We start from the raw sequence: 22,350 nt of genomic DNA, 5'->3' as shown, positions 1-22,350 counted from the left end.
ACTGTGGCTAGAAAACACAGTATATTTTCCTGTCTGTCTTTCTGTTAAAATGGTTTGTGCTGGTATAAACAGAGCAATGTGAGAACAATTCCTTTAGAGTGCTTTTTTTGTTCTTCTTTGCTGATGGCATTTGGCTGCTACAAGGATCACCACAGTTTTAATTGTCACCTTGGTGTGATAGTTCTGTCTCAGCCCTGTAGTTAGTTAGCACTGATTTATTTTTAATCTGTGTACCTGGCATTTGTCAGCATAAATGAGTATCACTGTCTTATCTTACTAGCTTCTGTGTTGTTTCATTTTCTACGCTGACTGGAGTTCTATCGTTTTCTCCATATATCAGGACTGCATTTTTTAATGTACTTTACAGCAGTCCTGAAGAACAACACAGCTATCATTTTGATACAAGGCTTGTCATGAGAAGAGAATGCCAGTCATAGACTTCATATTGTGTGTTGGCAGCTTTGTGGTATTTAGCTGTATGGGCACTATTTCCCATTTTTTATTTCCCATGGAATTCATACAAATCTACCCTCCAGAGTCCAAGGTTCAGTATAAACATTGTCCACGTCCACCCACAGACAGAAGGGCATGCTTCCAAGATGCTTTTCTGGCAGAGACCACATGCAAAGTATTCCTGCTCTGGACAGTAGGATCCCCTCTTCCCCAGTATTTTCTGTGTAAATCTGGAGTAAATATTTTTGACATCACTGATGGGTGACAGTTTTGTCTGATAACTGGGTCATAAAGCAAAGGCTATGGGCCTGTCCTCAGACAGATGCAAAGGTAATGCTAAGCAGAGCAAGAATGAGTTATTCCTGTAATAACTGTACGATGTTCTAGAGCAGCTCAGTGCTACAATCAAAATAGCAATCTCTTTTAAAACTGTGATTCCTAATCTTTTTCTCTGTCTCTAGAAACTAACTAGGTGTGAGAATTTTGATGAATGCTTCGATGTAATTTTATGTAATTTGATGTTGCCATGTAAATCTCTTTTATAGGTCCCTTTAGATGGAATTTAATGCGGCAAAAACCTTGTCATCAGAAGGATTAATGCCTGCATTAGCATTTCCGCAATAAAATCAGAAGCTAAGTGGTGGAGGCCACAGACACCTCAAACCTGGATTCCTCTGCTCTGCATTAAGTGCTGGAGTTTTTATTACTCGCTATAGGGAAGCCGTTGCCAATGCTTACAAGGAACTGCTTATCCCTGCTTCTCTGGGTCCTGTTTGATGGAGGTCTCCTAACGCCACTGCATCCACAACCACAACAGACTTTAGAAGCAGAGCCAAGAGAAAATGTTGTTCCAGTGCCAGGGAGGAGGTCATCTGCCCAACGAGTCAAACGAGGCTGGGTGTGGAATCAATTTTTTGTGCTGGAGGAGTACATGGGCTCCGAACCTCAGTATGTGGGAAAGGTAATTTTTTACCCTTTCTTTAAAAGTTGAAATGACATAGACAAATAGTAAAATGTGCTATAAATGTGTACCTGTTTCTGGTGGGGCAAATCTTCTTCAACTAACAGTAGTTCCGTCTGTTCATCCCCTTCACCATTCAGCCTCTCATATAGCCACTATGGATATTATTATTTTTAGTGAACAAGTTTATAACCTTTACTTTCTACCTTTGTATGTTTGTCTTAGTTCCTTATCCTTGGTTTTGGAATAAAACAAAATAAATGGGAGTTCTGAGATAAGTTTGTGGTGCACAACTAACTTTAATTGAATCTACTGGAATAGCATACTCGATTTTTAGCAACAAATGGCAGACTGATATCAGAGATAAGATTTAAACCAGAAGTCTCTAGCCCAGAATGCACAGTCATTTCTCTGATCAGTATGGTTACTCCAAGTCAGTTTTCAGCTAACGAAGATGCCTGTATTTTGCTCTGTTATCTTATGTCTCAGTATCATTTGCTTTTATTTCTGATTGTTCAGATTGTTTTCAACTATTTCTAATAGGTTTTATTGCTTTGTAATTCAAACTCTTGCATTATAGCTTTTATACTCCGTGTGCAGACATGCACACTCACACATGCAGAGAATTTATGCAATTATCTCTCTCGTTATATGACCACTGTTTCTGTAATAAGGCATAAGTAATTTGATAACTAACTGTTTGGGGGGTGTGGGGGGTGAATTTAGATTATAGTGTTTTCAGAAAGGAAAGCGGAAAACGAGACCTGAAAAAAATAGTACCACAGTATATAATTGCATGTTATGTATAATTTTCAGTTTAAGTAAAGGCCCTTACTCAATGAAAATAAGAGGTCAAGGATTCATTTCCTGGGTCCCCAAATGCCACTTCCCTAGACAGTGAGGTTTAAATTCACCTACCATAAAAATGAAGCATCATGCTTCAGTTTTTACTTCAATACCATGTTTTAACTTTTTTTAATGTAAAAGCTGGGAATGTGGGGTTTTTTTCTAAATATAAATAAAATTCACTGAAATTAATTTTCCCTCCTGCCCTTCCAGGAAACTGTTCTGAGTAGGTGGGGTTTTTTTAGTAGTTTAGTAGTTTTATTTATTTCTGTTTTATTTATAAATAAAACAGCAAAAGACAACATGTGGTTCACTAGATGATTTGACAAACTAGCCAAAATTGTACTTGGATATTACATATGTAGGCATTAGTGTTAAACACTAAAACATATTAGTCAAAACAATTTACAAAGCAGAATGTACGTTTATATCACAAAGATAATACAATGTGTTTGTTTTACAGTCTGAAGAGGGGGGATCACATAATGAAAAATTGCATCTTTGTGACATCTGGTTGTTACAAATTACACTTTCTCTAACACATACCTTTGTTCTGGCCACTCGCTAAAGATGCAGATGAGGACTCTAATCACATTTGATGCTGTAGCATAGGCAACGTGATTACTGTGCCTTTTACCGTAGAAGACAGATGTTATTGCTGCACCACTGTAATTCATTAGTCTTTATTCCTTTATGTAAGATATTCTGAGTAGTCATTTAGGGTCAGTTCTATGCTGCCAAAATATGAATTTTGCACAAAATTGACTATTATCAATACATTTGAATTTGAGTTTATAAGTAACTTCAGGACTAATGGGATATTTTCATTAAGAGTAACACTTATCACATCACAGATTTACCTGGCATGTTTTTAACTCTTAAGACTTTTTTGAACTGTTACAAGTTGTGGAAAAGACACTTTTCAAATATGAGGAAACATCTAATTGGAATGTAGTACACACAATAGTGATGTTTCTTGACAGTATATCATATACCACTTACCTAATAAATAAAATAAAATACAGAAGGATCTTGGTGGTGAAACACAAAATAAATTAGGAAGTTTAATTAGTACATTAGTAACATTAAGTGAAAAAATCTGCTTCCAGAATAATGCAATTAATTCGAGATGATAATTTTTTTCCAACGTTTATTACGTGCTAAGCATCCTTTTGATGTTTATTATTACTTATTTTATCTGTATTAACTATTTGCTTCAATATACCTGAAGAAAGAACCTGCCAGTTTTTGCATAAATCTTCTTTGCCTAATCCCTTTAAAAAACAAAACAAAACAAAACAAAACAAAACAAAACAAAACAAAACAAAACCAAACCCAAGATGGAGATGTTAGTGTTTTCCCCTTATTTTCCACAAAGCTCCCAAAGAAGGTAGAGCACTGAATGGGAGAAGTTTTTTAGAGAAATTGTGCTTTTAAATCTAGATGGTGAAAGCCATGCTTAATATAAATTCAAACCATTATCAACATACTGAAATACACTCAACAGTGGCTAATTGCTATCTTTAGATCTTATGTAATTTTTTAAAATCACAGAAAATTTTTAAGGTATGAAAAGTAATTGAGTTCTTGATTGATTGCAGCAATAAATTTGGTTTATATTTACCATAATTTAGCTTTATGCCAAAATTATATATTTTCAAAGTAATTCTTTTTATAATACTACTGTGCTATATTTTAAAGTGATATTAAGTACATGATAAAGTGCAGGATATTTCATGTGACCTGAAATCACAGGCTTTTTATCTTCTTCTTCCGGCCATTATGGCCAGACACAATATAGTGACATGTGCATTGGCGTTTATATTACTTATTATAGAGTTGCTGCACTAATAATGTCACAGTAATTTATAAATAGGAGTTTAATGTGTCTATTAAATCAGCTGACAATTTCACTAAACAGTTAGGGGTGACTAGTTCATTTTGGAAGCCACCTGTATGAGAACACAGATTTACAGCAATAATGTCAGCTGTTATCAGCCAACGCACTTAATTCCTTTTATGTCTGTTTTTAGAAGACTATCTCAAGAAGTGTCAGGTTGCAAATCAAAATATAGGTTAGAAACTGATGGGGATTAGTCTAGCTCACAGTTAGAGATCTTGAAATAGTGCTTCATGTTGACACATTAAAAGCCATTTAACCTGAATATTAAATCAAAGTTTGGAAATCCTCTGCTGGCGTAATACGGAAGAGCCATAAAAATCCATCAGATTACCAAACAAAAGGTAGCCCCCTTCAGTAGAGATCCATGTAAGCAGACCCAGACTAAAAAGCAAAATTGGAATACGGTGTTGCCATGTGACCCATGAAAACTGAAGGGATGCTAGAAGGCTTGCTGTAAAATAAGGCTTGCTCATGTACATACTTTGCTGTGCTTTATGTGTTTTCCTGGTACTGTGAAGCTCCAGAAGGCCATGCAAAACAGCACATGTGTGGATTAAGATAAAAATGTTCACGATTCTTTTTTTGTGCCAAAGCTCAGTCCTCACTGAATGGTGATAGAAATCATCTGAGTATCAGATCCTCAAGCATGGCCATGTCCCAACACAGTTTATAACCACTAACAAGGTAACAGTTTTAATTGCCCTTATGCAGGGGTAGCTCAAGGGGGTGCAACCCCACCAGAACATTATACATCTTGCTGTAACCTTTCTTTATTGTTGTGTTTCAATAGTGACATGAAGAGGCAGCATAATAAAATGAAAGTTCAAAAGAACAAAATAGATGAGAACAGTATAGGTTCTTCATTATAAAGATAATACTAACAAAGTTTTTTGGTTGTTACACAAGTAGCATGCTTCCATTTATGTATGTGTATCTTTGCATTCCTGGTGTGTAAATGCATTACATCTTTCTCATGTTGTACACCTGCACAATTGCTCTTAGTAAGGATTTTTGCTGGCCGTCCTCAAGCTTGCGGAGACAGGCATGTGGCAACTTGTACTGAACATAGGCTGGGTGCATAGGAAAAGATTGCAAAGTTCTCTTTGAGGTAACAGTCATTTTTCTTCTGTTTTCCAGTGCGCAACAACTAAATATTCTCAGCTTGCCAGATATTATCTTGCTAATGAATAACCTATATGTTTTGCAACATTTTGTTCTTTAAACCTCCATTACATTATACGTGCTCAAGTACAAACTGCTACAGATTTTTTTTTTTCTTGTTATGATCGTCACCAGTTGAAAAATGTAATAGTCATGACTGCGCTGTGGCAGTACAGGATGCATGTAACAAAATGGTATTTTTCATCTGACTCAGTCCTGAGAAAGCCTCATCATCTTCAGGGGTTTCACCATATATCAAGGCAGAAACAGTGCTGATTTGGAGGAAGCAGAGCTCTGTATCTGTGACCAGAACAGAGTACTTTTCTGAAACCTAGTAATTTATCCTCTGTATCTGAAATATGAGCACAGAACTCATTTATGCATTTTATAGTGGATAGTTTTAAATATAATTAAATTAATGTTGACCCCCTTCCATCAGGCTTAAGTCAACACCTCTTTCTGAATGCACACTCAGATTTTACAGTTACTTTCCCTCTCGGGTGTCTGTCTGGATGACAGGACAGTCTATTAAGGAAACTTTGCACTGCTTGTGCAGAATCTGCTCTCAGACAAAAAAATTTACAGTTCTGTGGTTATAATTTTGCTGTTATCCACAAGCACTGAGTTAACTTCAAAAAAAAAAAATTAAAGGAAAAAAAATTAAAAAATAAAATTAAAAGAAAAGAATGGACCTGGAGGTGTTGGTTGACAGCCAGCTGAATATGAGCCAGCACTGTGCCCAGGTGGCCAAGAAAGCCAATGGCATCCTGGCTTATATCAGAAATAGTGTGGCCAGCAGGTCTAGGGAAGTGATTGTCCCCTTGTACTCAACACTGGTGAGGCTGCACCTCAAATACTGTGTTCAGTTTTGGGCCCCTCACTACAAGAGAGACATTGAGGTGGTGGAGCGTGTCCAAAGAAGGGCAACGAAGCTGGTGAAGGGTCTAGAGCACAAGTCTTATGAGGAGCGGCTGAGGGAACTGGGGCTGCTTAGCCTGGAGAAAAGGAGGCTGAGGGGAGACCTTCTTGCTCTCTACAACTACCTGAAAGGAGGTTGTAGAGAGGTGGGGGTCAGTCTCTCCTCCCAGGTAACAAGTGATAGGATGAGTGGAAACGGCCTCGAGTTGCTCCAGGGGAGGTTTAGACTGGATATTAGGAAATTTTACTTCACTGAAAGGGTTATCAAGCATTAGAACAGGCTGCCCAGAGAAGTGGTTGAGTCACCATCCCTGGAGATATTTAAAAGACGTTTGGATGAGGTGCTTAGGGACATGGGGTAGTGGTGGACTTGATGATCTTGAAGGTCTTTTCCAACCTATACAATTTTGTGATTCTGTGAAATACATGAAGTGAATTTGAAAGCTACTGCCCTTTGAAGAAAAAAAAAAAAAGCTTAAGTATCTGTTCATAACTGTACTCTGATTTATTTGATTTTTTAAAAAAAATTATATTTCTACTATATTTCTGCTAAGAGGGTCACAATATTTCATTTAAAGCTGTCATAAGGGTTTTTCCTAGCTTATCAGATTCTATGCCCACAACTGAAGTAACAATACTAAAGAGAGAGTCCTGTGTTAACATTTCCATTAGACATTTGCACAGTGCCATCTTGAAGGAGATGAGAGTTTTTTCAGGGACTGCTGCTAGTAATGTGTTAATTGGCTCCCATGATGCAGGACATCAGTTACTCATTTCTGGATGATTTTAATATGAAAGGTCTTCCAAATACTATTTATAAGAATGAGCTTGTTCAGTACATCTGTAACCCACATGAATTCATATACCCACCTCTGTCTGCAGACATCACAGTAAAATTCTTGTTGGGCCTTAGTGGTCCTTAGATGATAATTTAAAGCATGATCAGGCATGATCATGTTAGCCTGGCTTACTAAACTGACTGACTGAGTTTATACCATGCACATTTTCAAGTAAAAGCATTGTCACAATTTATTACAGATAAGAAAATTGATGAGGAGAAATGAAACAGTAAAAAAGCTTAAGAGGAATCAGAACAGGGGACAGAACTGTGTTGAGCTGAAACCTTTGTGTCTCTCACTTATTTCTGGCTGGTGAAAAAAGTTTAAAAGCTTTAAAAGCTTTGCATCTTGTATATTGCATAAAGTATGTGAGACACAAAGCAATTTTGACAGCTGCACGTGAAAGTATGAGAAGGAAGTAGAACCATGGAAATGCAAAACTCCCATGAGCAAGTCAGACTTGCATTTAATGTTTACTTTTTGAAGCTTATCTTTTTACAAGATGTATAAAGACCTAGTTTTATTGTCACATGTGGTAGAGATGAGCAACTTACAACAGAATGTTTCTATTCGATCTAGTGGCTTCACTTATTTATTGATTTACTTAGGTAGCTCATAGCAGGAAAATTAGAAGCAAAATACTGATAGTAGCAACACCTTTTGCCTGTGGTCCTTGCATTCATAAAAATTATATGAGGTATTTGGACATGAAACAAAGATGAGAACTATGTATGTTTTCATTAATTGCATGAGAGAGGAGAAAGAGTGAGTTCAGGACTAAGAAAGGTCAAAATATAAAGGAAGAATCAACTTCTTGAGCAGTAACCCACATTTTAGAGAATGTAAAAGGTTGTGGTCATTGTTCCAGACTGCTAAGGAGGTCACAAATAGAAATAGTTAAAACTCTCAAACTCAGCAGGCTGCATTGACCAAGAATTCAGTGATCAGTGTAGGAGACTGAAAGCCTGTGGCAATGGTCCTGTTAGTATGAAGTCACCAGTTCTCACAAGACCTCTGAACACAGCTGAGTGGATGGTGCTAATGGTGCTAGCATGTGTCTGAAGTTTATGTTGTCAACACAGACGGAGAAATACAAATGACCTTGTAGAAATTAAACTGCTAAGGAAAAGCCTTATATCTATTGTAGTTTTGTTTGGAATGTTTTTGTATAAATGGCTTCATCTGGACATGAAGATCATTTGAACCAGGAAATATGTGAAAGGATAGTTTAAAGAAAGATTAACAAAATATTTTGGAGGTTTTAAGGGGAGGGACAAACCAAAACATAGTCTCTTTTAATCCACGTGAATTTGAAAATTTTGAATTTGTTTAATCTAAATCTGTAGTTTGGCTGAGAATTGCTGACTCACCTGGAAGCCATGGACATGGTGTTTCCAATACTCAGATCAGACACAGGCATGTATTATGTATGCCAGCAACTCAAAACTTAATTTATAACTAGTAAAACATTAGATCATCAATTACAAGTGAACTGAAGTTCAACAAGGCCAAGTGAAAGGTGCTGCACCTGGGTCAAGGCAATCTCAAACATGGATACAGACTGGGTAATGAGTGGATTGAGAGCAGCCTTGAGGAGAAGGACCTGGGGCTGTTGGTTGATGAGAAGCTCAACATGATCCAGTAATGTGTGCTTGCAGCCCAGAAAGGCAACCGTATCCTGGGCTGCATCAAAAGAAGCATGGCCAGCAGGTCAAGGGAGGTGATTCTACCCCTCTACTCCACTGTCATGAGATTCCACCTGGAGTACTGCATTCAGCTCTGGAGCCCTCAGCACAAGAAGGACATGGAGCTGTTGGAGCAAGTCCAGAGGAGGGCCACGAAAATGATCAGAGGGCTCGAGCACATCTCCTATGAGGACAGGCTGAGAGAGTTAGGGTTGTTCAGCCTGGAGAGGAGAAGGCTTTGGGGAGACCTTATAGTGACCTTCCAGTACTTAAAGGGGGCCTACAGGAAAGATGGGGAGGGACTCTTTATCATGGCCTGTAGTGATAGGACAAGGGGTAGTGATTTTAAACTGAAAGAGGGTAGATTTAGATTAGATGTAAGGAAGAAGTTATTTACCGTGAGGCTGGTGAGGCACTGGAACAGGTTGCCCAGAGAAGTTGTGGATGCCCCCTCCCTGGAAGTGTTCAAGGCCAGGTTGGATGGGGCTTTGAGCAACCTGCTCTAGTGGAAGGTGTCCCTGCCCATGATGATCTTTAAGGTCCCTTGTAACACAAACCAGTCTATGATTCTGTGAAGGAGAAACTAGCTGAGATCACGATATATCCTTTCTGGAAGAGCATCAGAACACAAAGTCAGAAATTAAATAGAATTAGCCAAAGAGCAAAATACGTAAAGATATTAAATACCTACAGACATTCCTGTATCTGGCTAATAATGTGTAAACCAAAGGAACAAGGAGGTTCAGAAATGGAATAAAATTTATGATTGCTGCAATATGTGAGGTGTTAAAAAAGAAGGGGATAATACCTCACTGAAACATACTACAAAAATATAAATTCTCAATAGGAAAAGTCAAATTATAGAAATATTAATGAAAGAATTGCTAGATGATAGGAGACTAGTTTAAAGCTCAGGATTTCATACCTATGGGGCAGGTGTTTTGGTTTGTTTGTTTGTTTTTTTTTTTTCCCAAAATGTGGACTTATTTGTTTCTTTTGCTCATTTTAGGGGGATGCTGACTTGGTATAAAAACACTATTTGCAAAAAAAATTAGAACAGCAAGCTTCATAAATTTAAATTTATAAATTTCATTTCATAATTCCACTTAAAATTTTAAAAGGGTGTTAAAATGTGAATATTTACATCATTTAAATTCATTGTTTTAATAAAACACAGAATTATTTACATTTTTTGAAAACATAGCATGAAAAATTGCCACTGAAATTCAAAAATAATATATGAGTATAAAATAAAATGCATTAACAAAATTCAAACTTAAATTCATTTTTTAAAATCAAATGCTAAATATCACAAAACAAAAACATTTTCCCAGCAAGAGTCAATAAATTATTAATTAAGCATGTTTTTCAGGCAAAATAAAGAAAAATGTCCAGTCAGGTGCCCAGCACCAACTTATAGGAGAAGCTAAAGGGTTAGAAGATTATCCCTTTTTCAGCCACTGCAGTTAATATCCTTGTATGTAAGTTATAAACAGAAACAAAGATAATTAGGACTGGCAGTCTTATCAGGTGCTGCAGTTACATCTAGCATGGTCTGCGAGTCAAGGCCCTGAGTCTCTTTTCACAGCAGACGTCCTAAGGTGCGAAAACCCCTGTGGTTCAGAAGTACGTGCATCAAACCGCAATTTGTAACTGTCTGATACAGAAAGCAACGGACTCAGAGCAGGTATTGGGTTTATAGCACTGTCTCCCTCTCCCTCACCCACCTCCATGTTCCACAGGCTGTAAATGACCTGTCTCTCTTCTCCCTCTAGAGATAACCATCCTCTAATCCTTCTTTCTGTCTCCCTGTACCTGACATCCACTCTGCTGCAAAAGCTACAATCGCTTTACTCCTTACAGAGGGTCAAATTATCCAATTAAATTCTGAGCAATGAACCCAACTTATAGTTAAGTTTGAACACTGCTGCTTCTGTTTTGGTTTGAAGTACACCTTGTGTACCCGAAAGCTTCCTTACATTTTGCACATATGTTTGTGGAAGTCCAATGAAAGGAACTGCTTTCATAAATGAACCTTGTATTTGCTAAAAAGTAATTTATATGTAAAAGATTAGATTACATTTTTTCCACCTGGAAAAAAACCTGCAAAAAAACCAAAGTCAAAAAATGTCTTAACAAAGAAGAAAAGTGGAATGTGACAAGAAAGCAAATGGGATGTTAAAAATTCTTAGCAGTGGCAGAAGAAAACAAATGTCATTAATACATCTTTGTATCTAAATTTCTGGTGAACCAGTATCTTCAACACTGTGTGAATTATTTATCTCTGCTCTCAAAAAGGACATGTGACCCAAAGAACTGGAAAAAGTACAGAGAAATATACAAAGGGTCTGTATCCTTGGTAAGGAACAACTGAGTAAGATGGGATCCCTTAGCCTGGAAAAGAGACAAAGAGGAGGAGATATGATAGGTCTCCATAAAGTCTAGAGCACAGTGGTGAAGCTAAAGGGGGAGGAATCCCTCCTTCGCCAATGTAAGGTGGAGGGCATCAAATGAAGCCAACAGGTGGCACATTCAGAACAAAGAAAAGGAAGTGATTCTTCACAAAATTTATAAATCCAAAATAGGTAGCTCCCTGCCACAGGTGCTGTGGATATTAAAATTTTTCATGTGTGTGAGAAGAGCGTGAACAAGTTCATGAAAAATTAAGCTGCTGAAGGTTGATAACTACAGAGTCACCACTAATGTCTCCACAAATTACTGGAGGCTTGAAAATTATGTGGTGCACTGTGCTTTCTCTAACCTTATGCTTTTCTCCAGGTATCCATTTTTGGCCTTTGCCAGAGACAAAGTTCTGGGTTGGAAGCCACTTGCATGCAGCGCAGCACACCATTCTTCTGTGGGGATCTTTGGTAATAACAGGCATTCTCCTCCACCTAGGAAAAAATATAAATGAGAGACTTTAAATGAGAATTGTTTATTTTGGTCTTGTCCCCAGAAGTGACTCATTTAACTTTGTTGAAAGTCATTTGGACAGTTTGATGGGCAGGAATATGATCAAAGAACAATTCCATTCTAAATAGAAAAATATTTACTTAAATATTAACTTTCCTAGTGAAAATATAAACATTACTCATATGTAAAATGCAAATATCTGTAGTACTTCATGTAGCAATGTACTAATTCTTTAGTGAATGTGGCTATATTAGTAATAATATTAGTTTAGAAAGCTTTAAGACAGTAGAGCAGATGTTGAGATGTGATGTTGAGAAAAACATCCAGTTAGCAAGAGTTTTGTGATACTGTTGTAAACATTCACACCTTGCAAGCTCTCTCACTACCTACCATTTCACACTGTTTCATTTGTTTTCTAGTCCATGTAGCTGTCAGAGGATCTTGCTTTAAAAGATCCTTAAAAAGAGATGAGCCTGCTCAGGCCCCCTGCAAACCCCTCAGAAGATCCCTTTACTCTAAAGTTGGCCTAAGCACTGAACACCTACGCTATGCACAGCTGCAGCTATACTTACTGTCCTGTTAGCTGAAGGACCGAGCTTGTGCTGCAGCCTGCACACCCAGCTTTCTATGCTGTCTGTGTGATTCTCTCTTTGCCTTCAGATGAGGGGAAACCAGCTCAATCTGTGCTCAGGCCAACTTGAGCATGGGAGGGGATTTGATCAGGTGCAATGAAACCTCCCAAGCAAGCTCGTCATCTACATATAACACAAATGTGACAACCTTGAACTGCAGTGGTACCTGCACTCAAGCCCAAACTCAAACATGGCTGCCAAAGACAGATATGAAGCACAAATATTCCCATATATCTTCTTGCTGTGATGTTTTTATATTTTTATACAAATCTTACACCATTCTTGGAAAATGCAATAGGTTATTCAAATCATACTTTCCAATCTGCTTCATGAAACTGAAATGACCTGTTAAAGTGGATAAGAGTTGAAATCATGTTAGTCTGACTGCCTGATAAACTGAAAAGCAAAAAGTAAATGAAAGGAAGATTTTGTTACACCTTCTGCTTTACTTCTGTGGAAGAAGTCCTTGTTTATCTTGCAAATTCAAAAACCTTCACAGTTCTTTATATGTTTACAAACAGCCTTTTTATACAAAATGAATACCACATAAATTGAAGGAGAGTAGATGTTTTGTGTGCAGGTTGAATAAGAAGTTAGGTCTGTCAGGAGTGTGTACACCAGCCTTTTGATTTTTCTTTACTTCTCTGGATTTTCAAAAGTGGTTTTGTGTTTCTCAGTTCCACTTGCCCTTTAAAGAAGCTTAAGGTGAAGCAAGATGAGAGAGAATTTTCTGTTCCAATATCTTAGAAGATAAAGTCAATAAATGTGATTTAATTAGTAAAACCTTTTCTCCCTGTGACTATGGCAGTGAGTAAACCATAGTCCCTGGCGATGACACTGTGCCATTCAGCAGAGGTTGTTCTATTCAGTTTTTTCTGATATTGTTGCTTTTCAGCAGTGATGTCTGAGTAAGCTGTTGATCACAGATGATTATGAGTCTTTTTTTTTTTTTCTTGTATCTTGGTGTTGATGTAGAAATACTCTGTTGAAGAGAACATAGTTTTTTAGTATTTCATAATAGAGAAAATAAAGACATTTTTTTTGGTGTGTCAAAATACAGATTTGGTTAGTTAACGAGTTACTGTGTGAAAAAACATCAGCCTATAGATATTTATGTATTACGGCTTATGTGAATTAAGGATTACAATTTAAAAAGTGGTGCAGAGCATTCTAATTGCTCTAAACATGTTTTTTCTTATTGTGAGAAGCGAAGCATAAACTGTCAAAGAGCAAGCCAAGAAAAAAAATCTCATTGAAGTTATTAGTGCAATGTATATGTTCTAGAGTCTGAGAGCACTTTTTCAGCACTATCATATAAGCCAGATAATAGCTCCTGCTTGTCAAATCCAGCTGTATCAGCCCAACAGCAGGTAAGTGCTTCTAGTTTAACTCTAACTGATGCCAGTAGTAGAGTCTGAGAAAATAATCAATGAGTGTTTGCGGAATCAGGAGATTCCCGCATAAGCCTAATGAATTCTGGAAGACAACATTTGTGCAGTTTGAGAACTGTAATAAAGATGCTGAAAACCTGAAATGCTGACCAGTTTTACTGATAATTTCTTTTCAGTAAAGGTAGGTGTTACTGTGGCATTTTAAAAAAGTACAGTATTTACTTATTTTGAGTAATTTCTACGATGATAGACTAATTTGGTATTATCAAAAAGTTAAAGGGCAATAACATGCTTGTTATCTATGTTGGAAACAATAATTCTGGCTTTTTTGTATAGCAAAACACAGAACCATAAATAAGTTCTTCTTTTATGTGGGATACAAACAAGATTGGTTTATTTTATTTACCATTTTGACATGTTCATTGCAATGCTTCATTTACTATGTCTGAAAGCTATTGTAAGGCCTGGTTCTGAATTGCACTTACTACATCATTCCTTCTTCAGCAAGCTCAGTGTAAAATTCTGCCAGATGAGCCCAGTAGCAATTATAGCATAATTTTATTACCCAGGGTAGTAAAATTAGATATATTGTCAATTAAAAAATAAATTAATGTGTAACCTATTCTTTTGTTTTGGAGGAACTTTTTTTTTTTTTTAAGAAATTGTAATTGATCCTACACTAAATGAATTGTTCTGTCCTCTACACTTATTACTATCTTTATAAACTACTGTGATTCAGAGGGGTGCTTTTATGGGCCTCATCACTAAGGCATCTGAACATTGCAATGATTATCCTTGCAGTGGCTCTGTGAGACAAGAAAGTATTAGCTCTCTTCCATAAATAGGGACTTGAAGCACAAGAAACACTGAATTACTTGTCAGAGTAATTATCAAAATTATATTGAAACCCTAGAGACTAGAAAGTCCATTCTTCTGATTTTGTTATTATTTTTACATGTGTTTTTTAATATAAATAATGGCCTACTGTTTTATATTATCTGAATTGATAAGTAGGGAGTTCTATCTATGCTGAACAACACAGTAACAGAGAGCTGGGCAGATCTGCCTACCTGGAAATGAAATAAATGATTACTGATTAAATTTCTCTACATCCAGCCACTGCAATGCTCTTTAGATTAAATAGTTAGCTTCCAAGTCCATTCCTAGTCTTGACATTAATAATGTCAAATTTGTAACTGCAAGGTGAAGTAAGCTCATGGGAAAGAAGGAAGGGGAGAAAAGGGCAGTGCTGTCAATTCTTCACTAGCCTACTGTATTCATGGATCATCAGACTAGATTACAAAATTATTAAAATAACAGAGAAAACAGGCAATCAAAAATATTGTGCTGTTAAACTCATAATAATCTATCTGCATTATGCTTTATGCTTCTTCACTTGTGTTCCTTGGAAAATAGATTGTTAACTTGTTTCATTGGGGAGCCCACCCCCAGAGACTGATTCTGAAGTCATGGCTTCCTCAGTGTATTAAATAATTCTGACAGGCTGCTCATTTTCTTTAATTATCTCCAAGTATCAGTAGTTAAAAACTTGTAAAAAATAATAGTATAAGTAATTAACCTATTGGCATTGTTTTTCCTATAGGCTATACAAGATAATAAGAAATGTGTACTGAATTTTATAAGGTTATATATATTATACAGATAATTTTGTGTTATTGGGGAAAATATCAAATGGCATTATCTGGGAGGAAAGAAGCCTGCAACCCCTCTGCCCAATATCCACAAGACAGGCCCCAAATATTCTTTAATTCTGTGTGTTTCTGTGAGCTCTATTGCCCATTATTGATGGACAGTTGATTGATGTTAATGATGGACAGTTGGTATGCTATGAGTTAGATAAATATGCAGAAGTTATTTGCTTCAGTAGTTTATCTCCAGTGTTACTTTCCAGTAATGTACCTCAAACTGCAGGAAAAAAGTAACTTACAAAGATAAATATAGGTAAAATTATGCAACAAATTTGCAAAGCCATTGACATTGTATCATGAACATGTATTTAAATAGCTGAAAGCCATTTATAGTCTTAATATTCATGGGTGTTATAAACTAAAGGACAAGATGAACACTTGTCTAAAACAGTGCCTACAAAGAAAGATAATGGTGACATTTGTCTAAATGCTGCCAATACCCCACACATTTTGACAGACTTTATTAACATAAGTCCTTTTCATAAAATTAAAGTTCAGATTCAGGGATTTTAAAGTAAATTTTCTTTTTTTTCCTGTTAAATTCCAGTTCACTTCACATTATGCCACTACTAATTTTATAACCAGCTGATGAGACCTGTATATCTTTACTTCAAGAGAAATCGCCTTTGTTTACAATACAAATATAAACTAAAGCACACTTCCATTTTGAGCTGTGTTCAAAAAATAAATTGGACCTTTCCTGAAAAATGCTTCTTGATTCTCTCAAAACAAAGAAGTGGATATTATCCTTCTTAAATACTGAAGTACCAAAATCATGGCATTTGTGCATTACCTGATAGCTGGCGAATCTTCATGAGAATTTTCGTTCTGATCTGAAGTGCACTTTTGAGGCAAATCTCTTGATCGTTCAGACTTACTGTACTTTTGTTCACATCAGGAGAGGTCTTGGAGGGAACAAACAAGATCACTTCTGGATAAAAATAAGCCGAAAGGAGGCACTACATGAATTGGCACTTAGTCCATCGAACCAGATGAGATCTTGTCTGCAGCAAAAAAACCCCTGAGGTGCATTTACTGTTGGCATTGTTCCTCAGCATCAGCTGCTTCATTCTACAGATCCACTCTTACTGGTTCATGTTACTTGCTAACATAGGTACAGCTCGTGTCTAATAAAAAATAGACATGGAGAAACTACCCCAGGCTAGGTGAGTGCTGACATGTTTAGTCAGCCCTCTTTCCCTAAATTTTAGTTAAATTTTCCAGTCCTTTTAAGAAGAGCTACTGAGCAGAAGTGATTTATACAGTCAAGTGTCTGAAGGTGAGGAAGAAATTATGCAGAATAGTACTATAAAGTAGGAGAGTATGATCTCAGTTTTGAAGTAGCTTTTTGTGAAATGTATATTAAGATTTATATTTATACAATTTGTATGCATAAATATGTCATTTTCATGCTTGTAATGTACACCTCTCATAATCTACAATCCTTGAAAAGTCTAGGTAATAGAAAATAAGTCTTTATATGGTTTGCACAAAATCAGAGCAGAGACAGGCTGTTGAGTTAGAAGAAATGGGCTTCCAAGGTACAGAGGCAAGAGAGGTGCCTGAGCAAAAATTTCCATTGTTTGCTCATGTGTATATCCTGCTGTGCTGTTGAATCACTTTTTAAACAAATAACCCCAAAATTATATTCATGGAGTCTAGTATACATATGTGTGTGTGTGTGTATGTATGTATACATGTATATATTCACAAAAATGTTTATGACCTGCATGTGAGGTCTACAGGTGGACTACAAGTACAAAATAAAACCTCAGTAAAAGTTGCGTTTACCCATATGCCTTCTTTTTGGTTACTTTTTGGCTATTACTTTTTGCAATGTGAAAAAAACATACAAGGAACAATAAAAATCATGAGACAGATCCAATTTATGTTGAAGTCACTGAGAGATTTCCGATTTAATAAATTTTGACTTGATCCTAATTGATTGATAAGACAAAGCATGAAATAGGCAATGCAAAGTTATAAGAAACATGACAGAGAAATGAAAAATTATTTGTTGATGTATTTGGTTTAGGAAATATGGTCTATTTAAATATATTTTTTCACTGTAATAATGAAAGATAACATGAAGTCTAGTCAAATTTTTAAAAAATGGAAAGAAAATTAGAATAGTCCAATTCAAAAATGAATTTTTCAAGTTAAAAATTTTGTTGTGAAAAAAGGGTAAAAAGAGTTATGAAGAACATAAATAATTTTCTAAATATTGGTTTGTGTTCTTAACAGTACATTTATTCTGTGAAGGCCAGTACTTTCTCCTGAATACATGCTCATGAAAATATTCACTGTAATTTTTTATAAACTACAAAAATTAATATTTCAAAACCTTTTATATATGAAAGAGATGAGAAAGGATGCATACATTATTCACAATCTGTGATAGAGAAATCTTGTATGTAGGATGCAGCCTAAAATATAATCTGTTTTTTCCTTTAAGATTGTCGTACAATGTGTATTTTTAAAATACTCGGCTATGTAAAATTCATTTGCCCTTTCTTTTGGAAACATTTACTAGCTGTTTTGCAACATCGATTAGTAGTGCATATGATTTACACGTTTGATCTTTTTTTTTTTTCTTCTTTTCTCTTTTTTCTTTTTTCTCTTCCATGTCTCACCAGGAAAAGAACTACTCTAAAACAAGCATATGGAAAACATGTGGGTGTATGTTTGTGTGTGTAAAACCAGCAGCTGGCGAAACTTCATTTGATTATTTGCTTTTGTGCTGATAAACGATCCAAATGTTCTTCTTAGAGGCCCTCTGATTCCACTGTCTTGAGATTTAGTGTTTTCATCTTTAAACCTTCACTAAGTTGGCCTATTTTCATATGGAAGGAGGACAAGTTTGCTTTAGTTGGTGTTGTCTGTCGAGATCATAATTTCTGCTCTTCTTCAGAATCAGCTGGAGTTACTGGGATTGACAATTTCTTAGGTGTTCCCAGCTGAAGTTGTACAAAGTTAGATTGTTCTGCTTCACTTCTCTGATCTTTGTTTGGGGTTCTGTGGCTTGAATGAAAGCAAACTTAATGCTCATCTACAGCTGCTGTTGTGCTAGAATGCAGCTAAAAGATAGAGTACTGCCATTAAAGTCACTACATTTTCACTGAATTCTGTTTACAAATTGTACCATTGAGCTACTTTCTAACCTTTTATTTCTTTGTCTGTTTCCCTTCCTCTAAGTAGGGTTGTTAATGCCCTTTGTAAATTGATGTACAGTTATCTGTAGCTCTTATATGAACATGAGTTTGTAGAACCTGAACATCATTAACTTCCCTATGTCAAAGTTCATAATACCTCCAGGACTTTGACAGCGTGTTGCTACTCAAATCCTATATACAACCCACAGTGCTGATATGTGCTGCTAATTTGCTGTTGCCATGACTAGTTTATTACTTTGCCTGTCCACAGGGAAAAGTGCTTTTCCATCCTTTCCATAGCAGGCAGTACTGGTCAGCAAGGAAATGACTAGTTTATTACTTTGCCTGTCCACAGGGAAAAGTGCTTTTCCATCCTTTCCATAGCAGGCAGTACTGGTCAGCAAGGAAATTTAGGAGTTCTTGTGGACAAAGTAGAGAAAGAACTGGTATCTGCTGCCCTGGTGTAGCATGACACCGATACTTCTCCTGTGGGAGAAAGTCAGCTGTAGCAGCAGTATCAGCCCACAAAATATAGACAGTAATACTGGGAGAACAAAAGTTTATATACACTTTTGGGAAGTCATCTGGAAGCACCTGACAACCTTCCTTCAGTGGTTCTGGTGCCTCTGTGTTGCTGTGCTGAGGAGGGATATATGTTAGAACACTGCACTGCAGCCACGGAGAGGAATATCCTCCAGCTGACATACGTAAACACTCCTTTATAAGCTCTTTATAGTAGGCATGTATGTCTTCTTAGCTGTACAGCCCAGCCTGGCTGAAACACCTATTCATCTGCCAATCAAAGTCAGGCATTCACAGATCACAGGCAAGTTGGAGAGCCACTATCTATAATTTTTTTCTGTCTTCCAAAAATGTTTCTTGTTGCTCTTTCTTAAAGATGAAAATAATGCCTTTCAAGGGCAAACTTGCTTTGGTAGAGAGGGCTTGTATCAGAATTTTTTTGAGGGGGAGGTTAATCAGCATTTCTGAGGTTCCTTCATATGTATGAACAAAACAATTTTTTATTTGTGGAATGAGGGGAGGTCTTCAGATTCTCCCATTGTTTTCTCTTGTAAAATACAGATTCCATTTCACATTCATCTCACACTTAAGAATGAATTTGTGTAGGTTCATCTTTACAAAGGTAAATATTAGAGTTTTTACTAAAAAAGAAAAATCCCAACAAATCCCATATTCAATGGTCAGTTCCATGGTGCTGATAATAAAGGAGCCACACAAGCCCCAAAATTGTCACCAGGTGTCCACAGTACTAACACAGTTGACTACGGTATAGATGCTTCAGGAAGTCAGAAGTGCTACACTGCTACTAGCTGCAGCTGACATATCAAATTAGGAAGAAAGTAAATTACTGTTGCCCCAGGTAACAGCTGCTCCAGTAATGAAAACTCTACTACTTAGAAGTACTGTTTAAAACAAACTAATTTTAAGATTATCTTCTGGGTGATCAGTGTTATAATGGCTTGTTAATCATGCTGGCTAAGCCCAGTCTAACTAGGTCATTAAGTTAATGAACAAATTAGCAAAGAAATCTTAATGTATTTATGCATTTCAAAATCTTTAGCAGGGGTGTCTCACTAATTTTACCCATTTTAACAGGATATTTATAGAAAATTTAGTATTCAGTTGAATTCTTACAGAAGAACATCATCCTGATAAGGCTGTAATTGTGCTGGGACATAGTTTATTCATGATTTCATAGCATGCAATTTCATTGTGACAGGTGTTTGGCATCCCACAACACCGATTCATGCTTCCTGTAAATGTATCGTTAAAATGAAAAATATGCACGTTTAAGGCACACATATAGTAAATCAAAAGCTCATTTTTGCTTAAATATTTTCTTTTGCCTGTGCTAGATGATTTTTCAAAGCATATTTTGCAGCACTCAAAACAAGGGCAACTGGATGCCAGTGAGGGATTAATCTATTCTGAAAGCTTAAAAAGGCCCACTATAAGTGAATGCTGTATTCTTTTCATACCCCTAAGCCAGCCTCTCAAAAGACTTAGTTTTAGAGTAAAGGATGTAGCTCTAAATTGGATCTCACAGCAGCTCAACAAGAATGGCTATTTCCCTGTGCAGGTGTGGAAGGTGAGGGTAGGAGTGGGAAGCTCTGTGCATGAAGCTTTTTTCTTTTTCTGTTCTTATTGAGTCAAACTCCCCATTGTTCCTTTAGTAGAACAAGCTCTACAGGGCACGTGGCTGGTACAAATAGACCTGTGCCCTGCTGTGGATGTGGGTTTTGGCAGTTATGCATTATCCCTTATACATAAATAAAGTGCAATACTAAGAGTATGGCCTTGCATGTCATTCCATGGGTGGCTTGCACACTGTGTTTTCTGAGGCTGCACCTGCTATGTTCATTTAGGCACACACTATGTTAGTTGTCCAGGAGGTAGATCTTGCCTCCTGAATGAGATAGGAAAATATAGCTTGCCTCAATGCTAGCGAGTAATACTCTTTGATTACTGTAAGCAATACTTACAAGGGAATAGTCTTATAAGGCAGTTTTCACTGCACTGAATCTATACAATACAATTCTGCAGAAGATAAATCACCATTAGATATCCTTGAAAGAAATTAGATTTTCTAACAAATAACTTTGGACTGAAAAGAAATATGTTAATAATCAATTTGTTAATAGAATTAGAAACACTAGCTTTCCAGATTCAGTAATTTGTATATCTAGAGTATTTTCCCCTCAAAAAAGATGAGCAACAGAAATAATTACTGTTTTCTGGCTTACTTATTTTTGGCAAATTCATTAATGAATAAGTGTAATTACCTGTTCATTCTTTTATTTGGTTTAAGCAAAAGCACCCTGTTTATATATTACCTTCCTGAATGAATTAGATTCTTGCAGTAATTGACTTATTGTCCTATGTAAATTAGACTACATTATCCTTTTTTGTCAAATTCAGTTCAATTTATGGTGCAAATATTGCTCGAGTAAGAGTTTCATTAACAAACAGATGCTAATTAGTTTAGTATCTAATTCTAAATAGAATTAGATACCAGTGTTCTGTAATCTCATTAACAAATATGTAGTTTCTATACATATGTCTTTCAAGTATAGTTAAAATTCATCTGTCACTAGATTGCATGTTTTCTTAAAATGCCTTATTCACAGTAGAGATTCTCTGTTATTCAGTGAGTAAAAACATTTGTCAGAACAAAGGAGAAATTTGTGCTTTATCATAAGTCGTGTTTACATTGTCTTTTTAGAGAGGCACAAACATGTTTCTCAATCCCGGTTTCTATATTTGGAGTAAGTGTAGTAAGACGATGAACTTGAGAACTGAGTTGCAAATCCATGAAAACTTAAAGGCAGACAGCAAAGGAAATAAAAGATGTTTGATGCTTAGAATGTCTCCAGCCAAAGTATTTATTATTATTTAATAACTAAGTCTGTCCTTACATTCAAAAAGGGTATGTGCAAATCATTTATCACACCAAAGGAATATTTTTTAGGAAAATTGCTAAAAAATGCTGCCCTTTGTGAATATGACTTCCTTGATCATAATTAGCAGCTACTGCAAATCCAGGTGAATTTAGCTATCAATAGCTGCAACATTTGTCAGTGGAGGAAGCCTTACTTCTGGGAACATTAATAAATGGATAAAACCCCTGTCACATAACAAGTAACTCCTGTACCAGTGGAAGGATTTCACAGTAATTTCTGTCTAACTGAAAGTTTATTGTTAAAATTGCAAAAAGCATTATTTGATCAAGTTTGTCCCATCTCTCGAATCTTGAAGCAATCAAATA

At 36.3% G+C, this 22,350-nt stretch overlaps 1 protein-coding gene across 1 annotated transcript in view; it reads left to right on the top strand.

Moving 5' to 3' along the window:
• The first annotated feature begins 1,183 nt into the window (after positions 1-1,183).
• CDH12 (cadherin 12) overlaps positions 1,184-22,350 on the top strand; it is a 164,696-nt gene continuing 143,529 nt past the window's right edge. The window contains exon 1 of the mRNA XM_072851357.1: positions 1,184-1,414. Within this exon, the coding sequence (XP_072707458.1) occupies positions 1,184-1,414 (231 nt within the window). The remainder of the gene's footprint in view (positions 1,415-22,350) is intronic.

This window comes from Ciconia boyciana, chromosome 2, assembly GCF_034638445.1.
Source record: "Ciconia boyciana chromosome 2, ASM3463844v1, whole genome shotgun sequence".
Classification (NCBI taxonomy): domain Eukaryota; kingdom Metazoa; phylum Chordata; class Aves; order Ciconiiformes; family Ciconiidae; genus Ciconia; species Ciconia boyciana.
The sequence above is the reverse complement of the archived record's forward strand: the minus strand, read 5'-3'. Positions and strand labels throughout refer to the sequence as shown.